Genomic DNA, 17,386 nt, shown 5'->3' with positions numbered 1-17,386 from the left:
ACTTTATACAGCATTATTTTCCATTTTATTTTAATTAATTAGAGGGCAGAAGGAAAAGCAAGTTAAAGCTTCTGATATCTAGGGTTCCATGACATTTGAGGATAGAACCTGATGTCATCTTTCCCCGAGCTGATCATACATAAGAACAGAAAGAATTTCTTGCCTATTATATAACTATACAGTCTCTCTGTCTCTCTTTCCTCTTCTCAAAAAATTCTTATTACACTCTGTTTTATCCAAAAATCAATGATAGGATGATGTTTAGGACACCCAGGGTCACATCCTGCCATGTTTTCATTTGCTAATCAATACCAGGGCAGAGTTTCCAGTGAAGAAGGTGTAACACAGAATAAACCACAGCTAGGGCACTGTAGGAATTATCTGCAGCATAATACCAATTACAGCTTCAGCTGGGATGGGGAACTGCTCTTCCAGAGCTGGCAGCACAATCACTGCTCAGAGCAGTCAAAGAACCATGCTGTGGGGGGTAATGATTTGAATGTGAAAACAATAAAAAAGTATTTTTCATTCTTAATCAACAGGAGTGGAGGTTAAATACTGTGTTCTTCAAAAGGAGAATGGAGATGCAAAATTGAAGTTCATAATTATTCTAATTAGAGACAGGGTAAGGATAAAAGGTAGACTGCAGCCTTACTGTGCAAGATGAAGCTGGTTCACATTTAAACGGCACACACTTCAGTGTGAAAAGCACAATTGTTAGAAATATTAGTAATAACAAAAAAGAGGTAATTTTTATTGGCTTACCTGGTAAAAAAAAAAAAAAAAAAAAAAAGGAAAAAGAAAGCAAGCAAACAAACACAAAAATACCCCAAAACCAAAAAAAGCCCCAACCAAACAAAAACAAAACAAAACAAAACACCCAAACAAAAGAAAAATAACTCCCCCCCCAAAAAAAAAAAAAGAACTAAAACAAACCCAAAAATCCAAACACATTTTAATCACCAAAGTGGTGTGTTTCATGTATTATTCAAGGATGGTGAAAATAATAACTCTGTATTTTCTTCATCCCTCTCAGTCCCTGAATAGCAAATGGGATTCTGAGAAGGGGCAATATAGACTAGAGCTTTAACCCACTAGAAAATCATATGTAAAGGGCTAAGGTGACTCACAAGACTGCACTTTAAAAGGCTTTCAAAATACAATGCTTGCCTGCAATTTCACATCAAGCCCATCTTCAAAACATGTTAAAAGTCATCTCTTTTCCAAGCAGACAGATTCAAATCTTTTTCATCATCTATAGGCAAACATATGTACAATGTGTGTATAGCACTTCAGTAGTTTTATGACATTTTATTTCTCATTTATACAGCAGCCTTCCTTTAATGCCAACATTTATTACTGTCTTTGGAAATGCCCTCTGTCCTGATAAACTCATAATTTTCCTTTACACTCACTTTTGGAGCTGTCATCTGTTCTTTGATGAAATTTATCTCTGTGAGTGGGGAAGTTCAGATGAGGAATAGTGTTTTCCTTAGTTTGGAAAGATTTTTCAGTACAATATAGTGGAGCATAATGTACTCAGCAAAACTGGTTTTAGAGCTTTTGGAAGCTCCTCATCTAGCCTAAGCAAGCTGTCCTTGTCCTTGATTCCACTGTGTGGTCAGTGAAGGAAAGCTGACATTTTCATGATGAGGACAAACTGCTTTTTAGATTTCTCTCTCTCTCTCACACCCTTGCCATCCAGTCATTTGTAGCAGGAGCTTCAGCCATGTGTTCTGATTAGATGCTTGAGTTCAAGAGCAATTAATTCAGCCAAATGTGGGAGAACTCACATTCTACTTTCTGCACTTTTCCTTTGGGATTTATAACTACTTTATATGTCTAGTTGGAGAATCATCTTTGAACTGAGCCTGAGGTTGCATCTTCCATTTAATTTGTTATTTTGTTAACAAGTTAATCATTTGGTGACACTTTATTAAGAGGGGAAATAACTAAGGACAAAAATGCAATTATGAGGGCCCTATGAAAATTATTATTCATAGAATCCTGTAGGTTGGAAAAGACATTTAAAAACATTGAGTTTAACTATTGACCTTGCTCCAAGTCCACCACTAAACCATGTAAAGTTAATTTTGAAGGCAGTATCTAAGCTTGATGAATAAAACATACATTTTCTGATAGATTTTAGTGGAAAATATTCTGGTTTTCACCCTCTTCAAAGTCTCCTCCTCTTCAGTTCATTATTAGAGAACATAGTGAAATCTTGCATTTTTTCTTGCAGTGTAAACACATAAATGAGCTCTGTAATGAATACATGTAAAAACTTCACTGAAATTATCTGTCCTGCCTAGACAGAAACCCAGGGTGACAAGTACACCGTCAGTATTTCACAGAAGATACATCTGAACAGAGCAACAGTGCCTTAGGAACAGGTCCTTCAGTCAGGTCTGACTGTGCAACGCTTCCAGAAGGTGAAGCAGCATTCCCATGACAGCACAACACTTCTGCCCCAAGCAGAGCAGCTTCTCCTTGGAGGAAAAGCTTATCCACTGTGTGCTCTGCTGTGATAGGACAGCTACACTGTTTTGGGAATCCAAAGCAGCTCCCAGCTGTGCTGATCTATGTTGACAGCCTCAGGGCTGCTCACTTCATTTTCTGTAATCTAAGTTCCATTTTCAAAAGCAGTAACTGCATTTAGGAGCCATCACCAATCTGACCAGGACTTGAACGATTTGGAGTGACTTACCAACTTCCTCAAGCCACGTGATCCTAGCCACCCCAATTTCAAAAATGAATCCCTGGAATTTTCCTCTGCTTTAAAACAGGAGGTTTTCTACAGCAAATATACTGTAATTAAATCTTATTTTCAGCTTCTAAATGCTGTGTACACAACATGGCTTTTCCAAGTGAAATAGTGCCCTTCCCCCATTTTCTTCCCTTATATTCTCTCAAACTGATTTTTTCAACTTCAGCTGCTTTTTCTATCACAGAGCAAACTAAAATATTACAGTATGAGTTGAAAGCAAGGTTACTAAGAGGGATTCAGATTACTACATGAAGTATAGCAGCTTTTCTTTAATTACCCAATCATAATTTGGTAGGTGTATTAGTAGAGAGCAACAGAAAAGGGCAGCATTAAAGGGAATTTAATCAAACTGATCAAACTGACCAGAACTGTGAGAGACCCGTATGGACAGGACAGAGATACCTGCTATAACATTCAGCTCTGTGCTGTCTAATGAAAAAGCCTTAATATCCATTTCCATTTTACCAGTCATACAATAACAGCTCAAACATAACCCAGTATTAGCAAGATAATAAAATGGAAAAAAGGGAGCTGGTTTGGGTTTAAATCCAGTAAGAAAGAGATGCTAATAAGATGTCTAGGTTAAATAGTTGGATATGGGTTTGGTTACTACACCAGAGTGCTGCATTTTGTTACCTGGTTTAAAACCTCAATTTCTTTTATTTAATATATTACAGTTAATTAAGTGATCAAAATAGTAGCAAGTTATATTTTTTCATTGGAAATTTTAGTTACAGGTATAGATTGATTTCTTTATTTTTCCAAGAAATTTCTCTTTTTATAGTCTCACTTTTTAACCTGATAAAAAGCCTATCATATCAGAAGTAAAATAACAATTATTTATTAACTTTTAATGTTGAAAAAAGATTCCACTTGAAATAGCAGACAGTTCTTGAACTAATTTCAGACTATGTGTTGTTTCAGAGAGACAGCTATAAAAAAATGTTAATGTTATTGCAGGTTAAAAATAAATTAACTGGAAAAGTATTTTCATTATGGTTTGTATCATCCCTGAAAACATAGTAAACAACCCAAGAAAGTAATCAAAACTATAAAGAGAGATTAAAAACGAAGAAGATAAATAAAATTCTGGAAAGCTATATTACAGTTGTATTATGATGTCCTAAAAATAAAAAATGTCTTAAGCAATAATGCAGGGGAAAAAATTAAAACAAGATGACATACAGCACCAGAACTACTTCAAGCATTTGACTGCAAAAGGATCTGATTGTCACAGACTGATAAAACTGTTTTTTACAAACCTGTTTAGAATTGCTCTCCACCTTCTGCACAAGGCTTTCCCAGCGCTGGGCAAAATTTTCGAGACGACTTTCCAGCTTTTGAGCCACTGCTTTATTTTTCACAGCTACAAGCAGATCTTGGCTGAGCAACTTCAGCTTACTCATCATTTGCCTTTTCATTTCTAGATCTCCTTTTAGGATCTGTTAAACAAAGTAACAGAAGGAAGAACACACATTCATACAGAAAAACCAAAAAAAAAAAAAACCCCAAATGAAAACACCCACAAAAAAGAAAACCAACAAACTTAGAAGAAAAATAATAAGGAGAATATCAGAAAGAGCTGAAAATGGGTAAGAGTTCCTATAATTTCATGATGTTGTTTCCATAAAAACTGCTGGTAGAGCTTACATAGCAACATAACACAGCAGGTGGAGAAACTCCAAACTTCACAGCAGGCTTCAGGTGATGACATGAATCAAAAAGCTAACACTTGTGTTACAGGAATAACCTTAAAATTACACCAATGTTGACAACTATATTAACATGTCAAACAATCTTCCTTTAAAGTTACAAAGTATTTTGTTATATATTGCAGATTGAAAAAACAATTTCCTAGAAAAGTAATATTTGATCCCAAACAAGGATTAAACCATACAAACAAAGAAAAAACCCCAAAAATAGAACAAAACAAACAAACAAACAAAAAGCAACAAAAAAAGCACAAAACAAAGAACCCAAACACAGAAAAAACCAAAGCACACTGTGCCAAGGGACTTTGATACTCCTGAGATCTATACATACAAACCTGCCTATGAAATGGCTATTCACAGATCCAAGGGGCATCCAGAGCTCCAGCCCTTATCTGTGTTTACCTTTTAAAACTTTAACTGGTTTACTTCATTGACTTCCATTCCTTAAACATTCATTCTCTACACCCTAATACTAACCATGGCCAAATTTTGAACTTTCTATGCAGTAGTAGATTGCATTCTAATACCCAAGGCATGAAAGGAGTAATCAAACAAGTGGTTAGACAACAGAATTTAGTCTACATATACTTTCCTACGGTATGTGATAATAGTCCAAAATTGTAATTAAAAATACAATTCAACAAAAGAAAGATTCATTGTCTTTGTAATCAGTACTATCTCTCATCAGATTTGATCTGAAACATCATAGTTAGTAATGCTAGGTACAGTTAATATCAAAATTCAAATTGATCTATCCCTGAAAAGTAGAAGCTAACTTTATTTTGAAGAATCTCTTCTCAGAGAGGTAGGAGACCTAACAGATGGAGGAAAGTAGATGCAAACCAGTTTAGCATGTTAAATTTCAAGCACTGCTATATTTGACCTTTTTTTACGCCTACAGCGTCAGAAAAAGCTCATGTGGAGGCCACCATACACTGACTGGAATAATAACAAATGGTATCCTGTGAAACATTAGTTAGTTCTGAAGAGCAATGTTTGATTTCCAATCATCCCAGCCCACAAGAGCTGTATAACACACTCATGAGTTCAGCATCAATCCCAGATACCTGCAGCACAAGCAGGAAGTGAAACACTACAAAAAGAATAATGTTATTTTTTTTTTTTTTTTTTAAAGATACTGCTCACTGCAACTTAATATGATTTTGTGACAGCTACAGTCAATCTGGAAAACTATGCTGGGAGATTCTGTTTTCACATTTCTTCAGTAAAAACCTGTCAATGGGCCACAATAACCAAAAATGTACTCTGAGGTTTTTTTCCAGTACAAGAATAGACCTCAAATAATAATAGTAACTATAAAATATGTAATTTCCCAGTTTGAAAGGCAAGACATGATTGTTTGTTTTATGAAATTAATTATCAAATATATATCTCTTAACTTCAACTACATGCTGTAAACCCTGATATTTGAACATTATAAAGTGATTTCCATATTTTTGGTAATGTGGTTCTATTTAGGGGGTTTTAAGTTTTTAGTTCTTGCTTTTTTTCTTTTCCTTAAAGATTAAAAAACTTTGTTTACTGTAATAGTCTAACCAGCACCACCCACTGTAAAGTTAATTTTCAGTTGCAAAGAAATTTATTCCAGTCAAAAATAGTGTAATATCTAACTTATTTACTATAGTTAAAAAAGACACAAAAAACATTAAATGAAGCAAGAAAATATTTAACTCTATAATAATGTAATATACACTATAAATATGTAGAGATAGATCTTTGCAATAGCTTTCAGTATTTTTTACCAAAAAAAAAATAATTTGAAATATAAAAACTTCATTTTACAGACTACAAAATGTAGGTCTAGACATGAAAAGAATCTATCAAGCCTTTGCCATACATGGCACCAAAATTCCACCTCAGTTCTACATTCTCAGTGCATCACATCTTCCAGCTCAGTCCATGCTCTGTTTCACCCTACACCATATTTAAGAATTAAAGAGTAAATTATAGAGTCAGTGAACAAATGGTAGGTGGAAAATTAAAAAAAAACAAAAGAAATGAAAACAAAAAGCTCAGTTGTTTTAAGGAACTATTTTAAGAAGTAGAGCAACTACCCACTAAACTGTTTTTCTGACCTTTAAACTAGGAAGATCCCAGAAGAGAGCTGATGACAAAGAAGATAAATTTTCATGTACAATACTGAATAAATCCATTGAAATAAACTGTAGTCTGTGGAGGACCCCACACCAGAACAGGCAGATGTGCTCTGAAGGAAATTATCACCCTGTGGAGAGCCCACACTGGAGCAGTCTCCAGTCCGTGGGCATTAATGTGAGATAAAAGTCAAGTTTATTTCCTACTGTGAACAGTATCTCAACAGACCCATTGCACATCAGTAACTTCAGAATGGTTAGGGCCTTGTAGGAGGGTTGTATAATTTCAATTCAACACTCACAATGCCAAATGTTTTTAATAAATTAGCTTCAGAAAATTCCTTCCAGTAAAAGAGACTGTCTAAAGAACACAGCCATAATCTGACAAAGTTCTGCATATGAGGCAGAAAACAAAGGCTGGAAGATCTTATGCCATATTACAGTATCAAATCTAAAATTCTTAAAGTCTAACAGGAAAAAAAAAAAAAAAAAGCTGTAATTTCTTGCTGGAAATGACTGGACAACTGAGGGATCAAGATATTGTATTGTTAAGAAAATACTTATTCTAAGTGAAAAGATACATTTTTATTCCCTCACAGACTTGTTTTTACAGTTCAGACCTAATTATAAGAGTGATCCTTGGTGACAGCTTCTCCTCTACTACATTCAAACACATGTCAAAACAAAATATGCCAAAAGACATGCAAGTCAGGGTCAGGACTGATCCTATTTTTCCCTATTTCTAAAAGTCAGTCCAAGAGGAAAATCCATTCCCTGCAAAAAAACATATGGCTGATACATTAATACAAATTCCCAAAGGTTCAGACAAGATCAAAATAGTAAATTGTCATACAAAAAACTTCTAGCAATTGGGAACTGTGTAAATGTAAAAACATATCACTGGAATTTGGAAATGATTGCTACTAGGTCTGAAACTTGATAGAGGGAATTTCAAAAGTAAAAGCTACTTTTCTGCTTCAAATCGAAGACACTAAAGAGACACTTTTCTTCTAGCATACCACCACTATTTAAATACCTAAACTATTGCATTATGAAACATCTTTCTAAAAAGATCAAAAGTTATTCATGTGTAAAAAAGAGTAAGTTGCAAATAATAAACTCCACCTGTTAAGGATGACATGACTCTTGTTGAGGTTCAGGGCTACGGAAAACTCATTTTATTTACTATTTTATGTTGTTCACTCAGTTTCCTGCAAGACCACTATTATTCCATGACAATAATGCTTAACAATTTAAACTGGCAGCATAATTTTAACTTCATAAGAGTTCATTAATGAAACTTGTGAAAATACTATAAAAGTGTTTCTGAACATCGTATTTCCAATATCAATATCAATATGAAAGGTAAACTGGCCCAATCTTTAACACTTGCAAACCCTTAATAGTCTGCTACTTCACAATTTGTGGCAAACATTTCAACCCTCTGTACCTATGTCCTCTAGCAACCTTCTGAAATACAAAAGTACACATTTTTTGAATAGATTTGAATTTCTTGTAATACATTTTTCTTCATGAAGGTATTCTAAAGCATCCTGAGCTGTTTCTAATCCATGACACATTAAAAGCCTGGCTTGAAGTCAGCTTCAAGATTGCTCACATGTCAGATTGGTAGAATTTCCAAGTATATACACTAAGGCAGAGACATGTTTTCCATCTTTTACAAAGAAGATTACTTAATCCTAATCAATCTTTAATAAAAATCCAAGTCTGTGTTTCAAAGTGCATGTTTTTATTAACCCCTAAGGAGTTGCAGAAGGAATAAGAAGGGAAAGGACAAAGAAACTTGTATGTGTTAGTGTAATAATTAGCATCTCAAGATTATGCTGAAAATCAATCTTTTGGTTCTTAAATTAACTACTGAGTCATTCTATGAATCGAAGAAACATCTACCAAAAATTCTGGACCACCTACAATGGAACAATCAGTCTGTAAGTTGGTTTTTTTTAAGCTGTATACATTTGTGTATGTGAGGATAAAATAGAGTACATTTTAGAAATATCACAGTTACTAAAACTTCAGAAACATCATGGTATTTTTATCAACTCAAAGCCAGAATGTTTCTACTTTTAATACAGAATGATGAGAAGGATGTAAATCCTAAATTAATTTTTAAAGATGTAAGGTTGAGCCTTAGCTACCTATAACCTAGATATGTATTCCAGTAAAAAAAAGTAATGAACAATATATAATTAGTTGAGATGCCATATTTATTACTTAATAATTAATAATAGCTAATTAATAATAAAGAAATATTCATGCCTGAAAAGATTACCAGTTTTTTTCCTAATAAAGCAATATTTCACCTATTTTAACCAAAGCATAGACACGACTGTTTTTTTTTCCCCTAAATGCTAGGCAGCCATCATTACATACAGAAATAGCACATACTGTATCATTTTCTTTACAAAGGTCCTACTGCTGTAAAGCCATTGGCAAGTCTTGGCTGCCACAAGTTTTTCACCTCTACAGGCACAGCCAGACCTGCATCCCTCCCATAAAGACCACACATGGTGGAGAGTTTGCTGAAGAGTGAGGTGGAGAATGTGGTGAAAAGGATGAGTTCTGTGCATGAAACTACATTTCTGATGTTGAGGTACAGTTGTAAAGCAACACTGATTTTGACATTTCATAACTTGTGAGACTTCAGCTTTTTCAGCTTCAAGGAATGCATGACAGGGTTTGCTGTAGGACAAGTACTCACAAGCATATTCCTTGGCATGTGTGTATATATAGTCTCACACGCAATATGCACATCAACACTAGCAACAAAGAAACTTTCACTATAAAAGCATACATATTTTTAATACACCCAAATGCTGTTTTATTTCATGAACTTTTGACTGAAGATGCAACCAAGAAAAGCATCTCTATCTAGTGGTTCCTTTATCAGCAAGACCAACCTATTCCATCCACAGGAGGCAAAGCCCACCCCCTAAAGTATGAAATGGATATTCTGTAAATATTCTGCCTGTGCATGCAGACTCAGATTAAGGAAGCAGAACATAAAACAGAAGAAAGAAAAATACATACAGCTAATTTGCTTAGGTTGGTCAGCATTTCATTCTGATCTCCAAAGCCAGTTGTATGAATTTTGCTCACAGCATCCTCTTTCTCAGTAAGCCATGCATCAAAAAGGCACTGAAATAAAATTGGAGAGAAAAAGTCAGGCCTTTCCTGTATATATTTATATATGTAATATATTATTATATTTCCTATAATGTTTTGAAGAGCATTCCAATTTAGAACTTAAAAAGTCACTCACCTGCTCTTCTGCAAAATGCTGCCATTTGCGAAGGATATCCTGCAGAAGGACCCACCGTTCTTCTGTCCATCTACAGATGGCTGCCCACCGTTTTCCAAAGTGCTGGAGAGAAAAAAACACAAAGGAGTTTTCCATTTGTTAACTTTTTTTCTTCCTAAATGAGAAAACCTGTTTTCCCTATGGCATTCCAAGTTTTTTATGGAAACATTTTCCTTATTCACTTTTCTCTCAGGCATATGGCTTTAAATTACGTTGCATATCACAGAAATAGATTTTACAACCATTTGAAATTGAACCAAAATGGAGAGAATAGGGAAACCAATAGATCTAAACACAGAATATTTTAATACTAATCTACAGTTTTCTAACAGTTTCTAATCTCTAGTACTACACTTTCAAAAACCTACACTATTTCAAAATTTTAAGATGACCAACATATAACTACTTGAAAAATAAACACAATGGTCAAAGATGTGGTCAAAGCAAAAAAAAAAAAATAATTAAAAAAAAAAAATTGGCTTTTAAATTGCATCATCAATACAGTTGGTCAAAGCTCTTACCTTTTTTAAAATATTGAAGTGGAAAAAAACCTCACCCTTATAAAATCCCTAGCACACACTAGCACAAATCCCACTGAGGTTTCCCAGGTATTTGTTGCATGTGTATGTATTTAAATTACACAAAACACCAACCATCTTATTCCTTTCTCCCTTATTTTAGTTGATGATAAAAAACTTCACTGCAACAGTGACTTAATTACCCCTGGTAATTTATTATTTATTTATAAATTTATGTTTATAGTGACTTAATTACCCCTGGACATTAAATGTAATTTAATCAGCTGCCCCAAAATTAAAATAAAAAATTACATAAATAACATATAAACATCTGAAAGCTACTCTATACTACTGCTATATTCTTAATTTTTCATCTACTTCAAAAGAAAATCCTGATAAAAAGATAATAGTTTCTTCCTTTTTCCTTATTTAATTATTTACTTAATGACTCCTATGGGTCACTTATACTTTGAGATATTATATGATGCTATATATTTTGTATTTATGTATTTTGCATAGAGATAATGATTTTATTTTTATCAAAGCTGTAGCATCCAAGTAGTGAATTCTTAAAACCATGATTAAAATTAGAACTGTATTTTCTACCTGAATGAAAAAAATTAAGTTTCACTTCCTAGGATATGGAAGATAAAATTTCAGAATGCCATCTGAATTTGTTGCATTAGCAGTTTTATGTCACAGTAAAAAATCAGCAGATACGATTTTCCATTTAGTGGACACTAAAATCATAAAAATATTTAATTGAATATTTTACACCTTGTTGATTACTAGCTCAAAAATCATAAGCATATCTTTCCTCATAGCTATTTTATAAAAATCCTTATACCAGAGTAACTTTTAAATAGCTCACACCCTGACTTTTCTTAATGATGGCTATGAAAAAAACAATTTTCTTTCAACAACTACAATAACATTTCCATCAATTTATGATATTGATATTGATGATTAGTAATCATTATTGATGGTTATGGTACACCATCAAAAGTATTTTTTGTTTGGTCCTCTTGAAAACACCAAAACCTCAAGAGAACAAGATCAAATATCTGGCTCTGCATTAACTCTGAGAAATATATTGATTTGCACAGCAAAAAAGTTAATATGAAGTACCATTTTTAGCATATGATTTCAGAGCCACAAAACCTATTTTTTTTTTCTCCTCAATAGACAAGATCTTTTATTTTAACAAAGTAAGCAAAATGACCAAGTAACTGCACTGATAAAAGTGCTGATTCTGTGAAATACCTTAAATCTAGTTATTTCTCATGAGAAGCCATAACAACCATGAGAACAAGATACACTTTTTGGTTGAATAGGTTTTAGACATGAAGTTTCAAGTTTGAAATATCATGTCAGGGCTATTATTTATAAAGTAGTTATTATACTAAATCTCATGGTGCTCAACTTTAATTCTCTACTCACATCAAACAGTAGCCTGTGTGATGCCCAGAAACTCAGACTGCTCCAAGTGTTCCTAACACTTGGGAAAACCAATTTTCAGAGAAATTGACTGAATCCATACTAACAAATAAAATGCCCTCCTGTAAAAAAAATGCCTTTTCTTATAGCCTTAACTTGAATAATGTACTGTAAGCCTGCAACTAAGAGCTTATTTTATAAATGCTTTTCTTTTTTTAGGTATAGCTGCCCACTTTTTAAAATAATGAAAAAAGTGGAAAAATGCTTTTGCCTATATCCAAAATTAATAATTAATTCTTTACAACTGAATATTTAGCTCATTCACAGAATTTCTACCAAACACCAATAAGTCTTGTGTTCAGTTCTGAAATGCTCAACATTACATACACCAACAATACAGTGTGGGAGAAAAAAACAGGATGAACTGGAAGCAGTGGTCAGGTCCCACAGCTGTGATATTAATGAGACTCAGGGGAATGAGTCCCATGGTTGGAAATCTGGGATGGAGAATTCCAGGCTGCTCAGGATGTAAAATATTCTAAAGGGAATGAGGCAAAATTTCTAAATCAGTAACCCTTGTCCTTGTGGGAGATTTCAACTTCCCAGGCATCAACCAGGAATATCATACTGTTGTGATAAGCAGGTCTTGGAAATCCCTGATGTCTGTAGGATGCAGCTTCCTGTCATAAGTGCTTAGTGAGTCAACTGAAATAGTCTATTCATTCTTTAACATTCCTCACTTATTTTGATGTATCTTTACAAGAACTACCCATATATCATCTTCAATCAAAGGACAGTACCTTAAAAAATATGAATATATAAGCCTGGAAAATACACTCTCAGCTCCTTTCCCCCAGGAGGGGAATAAGCCATCAAGTAGCATTTGTTAACATTTATTCCAGATTTCTTTCTAGCACAGACCCTGACCCTTTGAAAATTGGGAAAGCCTCTAATTTGAGCTAGCCCATGAGAATCCTTAAGAGACCTGTTGTCTGCTGGGTATAATTAGGGAAAAAAATCCCCCTGCATTCATGGCTTCTGTATGTTATCCAGCTATTTCTCTTAGCTGAAAATAATTCCCCCCATATTTGCTGTAGAAACAAGTCAGAGCACAGCAACAGTTTTGCTACTAAAGTGGTTTGATTTTGCAGCACTAAATATAGATTTGAGCCTTATTCTGCAGCTGCCTTGGTAAATTCATGGATTGAGTTTAATTGGGGCACTTGGAGTTTCAAGGCTAAATAGTGGGTTCTCAGTAGCAGCATAAACAGAGCCTCTCAGTATGTCACACACTGATATGTTAAATCAGCAAAGTAATGTAAAAGAAGGTGCAATATTCACATTTACCCAGTCTAGCTGTAGTCTCCCAAAGTACTTTAGGGGAACAGCTGTTTCTAAGAAAAAACCTAATATTAGTTAGTTTTAATTTTCCAAGCAAGGGTAAATTGTCAATTTATTTCAGGGGACACTTTTGGCTTCTATGCCATTAATTGCCTCTTGAAAAGATATGTTTTTGCATAGGCTATAACTGTACAGTTAGTTTAAAATCAGCATAAATTCTTGTCAACTTTCCTGAGACCTAAAATCTCAAAAGGTTCTTTTTAGGCTTTAAAAAATTGTCTTATATTGACATTTGGGAAAAAAAAAAAATACACAATGCATACATAGATATTTATATGTATGAAAATATTTCGGGAATCACCGCCTCAAAAAGAAAGGCAGAACTGAATTGCACCTGCTTGGAAAATGCATCTTTGACTATTACATGGAAATAACTGCTCATTTTCTTCCTAATCTGATCCTGACCAGCACCTCAGTGAGCCAGTCTTATTAAGCTCTTTTGTCTGACAGTTCATGCTCTTGTTTTGTTCTACTCTTAGAAGTCAGACTGACAGATCCATAATCAAGCTTGGAACTTTCCTCCATTGTGTTTTTTGTAAAATGCTCTGATAGTTGTGCCTGTCAATACATTTTATCTCCTGTACTTATATTCAGACTGCAAGTGATATGAAAAAAAAAAATAAAAAATTCCAAACAGTTCCTGTACACAAAGAGGCATAATATTTCATTAGGAGAGCAAGGGGACTGTGGTAATTCTGTTTTCCTGGCATTAAAGTATGCAAGTTTCCACACCTCTGTAACACTCTAAACGCTATAGCTTTATACCTGTACTTAGGTTTTATTAACATCTATAATGTTGCTACATATTCTTTAACTTCCAGAGCAATGGTATTATTATATTATTATATTTTCTCTCAGATTCTTCTGTAACAAATTGTGAATAAAGGACGTAACAGAAGAGCAAATGGACTGTTCCACGCCACCCCATGCTCTGCTCAGAGGTGGCCTGTGCTGCAGGGTGAGGGGACTCAAGAACTATCCTTCTAGCATTTTCAAGGAATGTACTTTTTCCAAGACAGTAATAATTGGTGCTTTCTGCACTGGTACAGTTACACATTGTGTATTACCACTATGTTTAATTTACATTAATTATTCATTATGTTTCTTTAAGGTATTGCAGTAATATCTGAGTTCCATTTCATGTTTTATTCCAATATGGCTCAGTCACAGTTTTTGCACAGGATACTAATGTTATCTTTTTAACCACTGTAATAATCTGGGATGAAGCTGTGTCACCTGATGTTCCCTTAATTCTTCTTTGTGAAGATGTGAAATTATATTAATTGTCTAACAATCCACCAACCTTTAATTTGTTTTTCACATTATTAAAAACTCATTTCTATATCTTCTAATTCATGAAGTGCCATAAATATCAAATACTATTAATTATTTTCTCTCTTCTTCCATTTAAGATATTTTACAAGTTTAGTTTAGCTTCTGGAGCTGTGTTCTTGCTAGGAATCTGCTTTATTCCACTGAACAGTTCCAAGGAGCTGGCAAGAAATTCTGGAAGGTTAAGACTATTTCAAGCAGGTGCACCACAGTTCTGACACTTAAGATGAAGTCAAAAGGAATTAATAATTATGGATCAGTAGAGGCTATATTGTTATCTTGGCTGGGTTGTGCTCCTTGAGTGACTAAGTAGCTGCAGTGCAGAAAACTGAGAATTACATTTGAAGTGGCAGTGCTCAGCATCTTAGCCAAACCTACTCTAAATTCCAAACCAATTACTAATTTACTGGTGTTAGTATCCAAATTAGCTACATTCAAGGCAGCACATAAGTGTCTGTTTGTGCTACAGCTATACCTTCTGGCTGAATGTATTGATAGCTTCTCTAGAGAAGCCTCGGGTATTAATGATTTAGAACCCACAAACTCTTATTTTCTTAGGTACTAAAGCAAAATGAAAGAAAAGCACTTTGTCCTTTCTGAAAGAGAAAAAAGAGAAGGAATCTTGGTTTTAATATTACCATTCCTCTTGAGCTGTGTCCACAGAGAGCTGACCACCAACACAAAAGAACCCCCTTTCAATGTATCTCAACATTAATTATGGACTATTCAATTTCATTCAGAAGATACAGTAAGATCATTGGAATGTAAATCATACAGCATTAGCAACTTTTTAAAGATGCAAGTGAAGTAGTGAACTTTTACTATAAGCAAGTTACTGTTTGAAAAGCTTTTAGAATATCTTGGCTGCTAGCTCTATCACAAATGTATCTCTGATGTGTCATTTTTTTAAAGATACTCGAGTGATTGCATTTAAAAAATACAATTAAGTGTTAGTTCCCATCGTTTCCTAAGAAACATGCCCATGAGAAAATAAAGGGAAATAAATTATAACTTTCCCCTCAAAAGTGCTTTAGAAAAATACAGAATAATCTTAATATTTCCTGATAATTATTATTTATCTACAAATTATTATCCTGTACACACACTATCTTGTTTTGCTTACTTTTAAAATTTCCTATTTCATTTTTTTGGGACTGGTACTGCCATTTAGTTATTACCTGAAGCTGCTCTTCAAGTGCAGCAGTAGCTCTGTCACCACTGTTTTCATCCACCACCACTACCATATGGGTTAGAGAATTCACCTTGACTTGTTCCTGCTCCAGATCTTCTTGAAATGCCTATAATGAAAGCATATCTGTTAGAGAATGTGTTCCAAAGTAAAAAAAAAAAAAAAAGCAAAATTACTTGTACCATTGACTGATTAACTTGCATAACTGACTAATTATGAGAACTCCAGAGCTTAAAGTTACTCACAAGTCCTAACACTTAAAACAATATTCCAGACTGAAAATTTTGCTTGAGAAATAATTTGTTGAGTTTATGTATCTGATTTACAGATATCCATATAATATGTATACATATCAATAGCCTGCAGATTTTAAATAGCCACTGAATTCAATTTTGTACTTCATACAAATGTAGGAAAAAATTTATTTGTTTTTCAAGATTGTAAGAATACTAAAAAAAAAATATCACATAGGTTTGATTAAACAAGAACTTACTAACTTCAGCTTGGCACCCCTACACCATTACTCACATAGGAGAAAGCTACTCAGGAGGTGACCCACCATTAGGAAACTCATGCAGCACCCTAGTTTCACTCAGTGCTGAAACCAGGAAACTAAACAAGAAACCAAGTAATTTCATTATTTCTGCATGTCTGATGAAAAACTTGCTTGCCCTTTTTGTTCCTCATTTTCCATGAAAGATGGACACACTCCTTTGCTATAGTTAACAAAATCAAAACCAGTCCAGCTCTGGCATCAGGGAACTGAGCAGCCAGACCTATTTTCTCTTCCCTTTGCTCAGGTGCAGCAAATGGACACACAACAAAAATTGAAGGAGCTAAAGTGGTGTTGGTAATGAAAATTAAAACCACAGAGAAGACCTCATAACACTTCCCTGAAAAAAAAATATAAAAATCCCAAGGTATCCAGGACTCCATCTAGTCTGTCACACTTTTTAGGTGTCTCTAACTTGCTTCAAACCAACAAAAGAATGGGACAAACCAAAGTCCTGGATTATGTCCTCAGTACTTCAGCTGAGTATTCTAGGGATTAATGCATATATACTGGAATAGTTACAGTCCAAAAAATAACATGGTCACAAGAGAAACCTTGACTGTGTTACCAACTACGTTGAATTTCACAATGCTGTGGTTTTCTGCTGCTTTTTTAAGTAGGGTAATTCGCTCAGTTATTAAGTCCTTGCTGAAAATAAGGTCATGCATTCTAAAACTCTTTTTCAGAAGACATCTTACTTTTATGTGAAAATTAAAAAAAAAATGAAAACATTAATACCAAAACATAATGTGGTTATAAGCAATAGGAAAGGAATTTGCAGACTATGTTTTTAGGGCATAAATATCTTACCACTCATTTCAGAGTTAATTTCCTTCATGGGCATATTGAGACAATATAAGAATCTTTCTTTTTCTAACTTTCATGCCTGTGAGTACCATTTGCTTCAGAGAGCTAGACTATAAAACAATTCTCAAGGACTGCAAAGTGTACTAAATTGCTAGAGTCATCCCTGGAATTTAGACTTCTCAACATTTTATGAGGCAGCATTTGAAAGGGAAGAGGAGGCAGAGCGGTCATGGA

General features: G+C 34.2%; 1 protein-coding gene across 22 annotated transcripts in view; it reads right to left on the bottom strand.

The window, feature by feature from the left end:
- Positions 1-17,386, bottom strand: part of DMD (dystrophin) — a 1,136,032-nt gene that overhangs the window by 673,943 nt on the left and 444,703 nt on the right. For all 22 annotated transcript variants that reach the window (XM_086879790.1, XM_086879801.1, XM_086879781.1 and 19 more), the window contains 4 exons: positions 15,782-15,901; positions 9,877-9,978; positions 9,645-9,752; positions 4,030-4,209 (listed from right to left, as the gene is read on the bottom strand). In XM_086879790.1, the coding sequence (XP_086735916.1) occupies positions 4,030-4,209; positions 9,645-9,752; positions 9,877-9,978; positions 15,782-15,901 (510 nt within the window). The remainder of the gene's footprint in view (positions 1-4,029; positions 4,210-9,644; positions 9,753-9,876; positions 9,979-15,781; positions 15,902-17,386) is intronic.

The sequence above is a fragment of the Cyanistes caeruleus genome, chromosome 3 (genome assembly GCF_971803275.1).
Source record: "Cyanistes caeruleus chromosome 3, bCyaCae1.hap1.1, whole genome shotgun sequence".
Taxonomy (NCBI): Eukaryota; Metazoa; Chordata; class Aves; order Passeriformes; family Paridae; genus Cyanistes; species Cyanistes caeruleus.
This window is presented reverse-complemented; position numbering and strand designations above follow the sequence as displayed.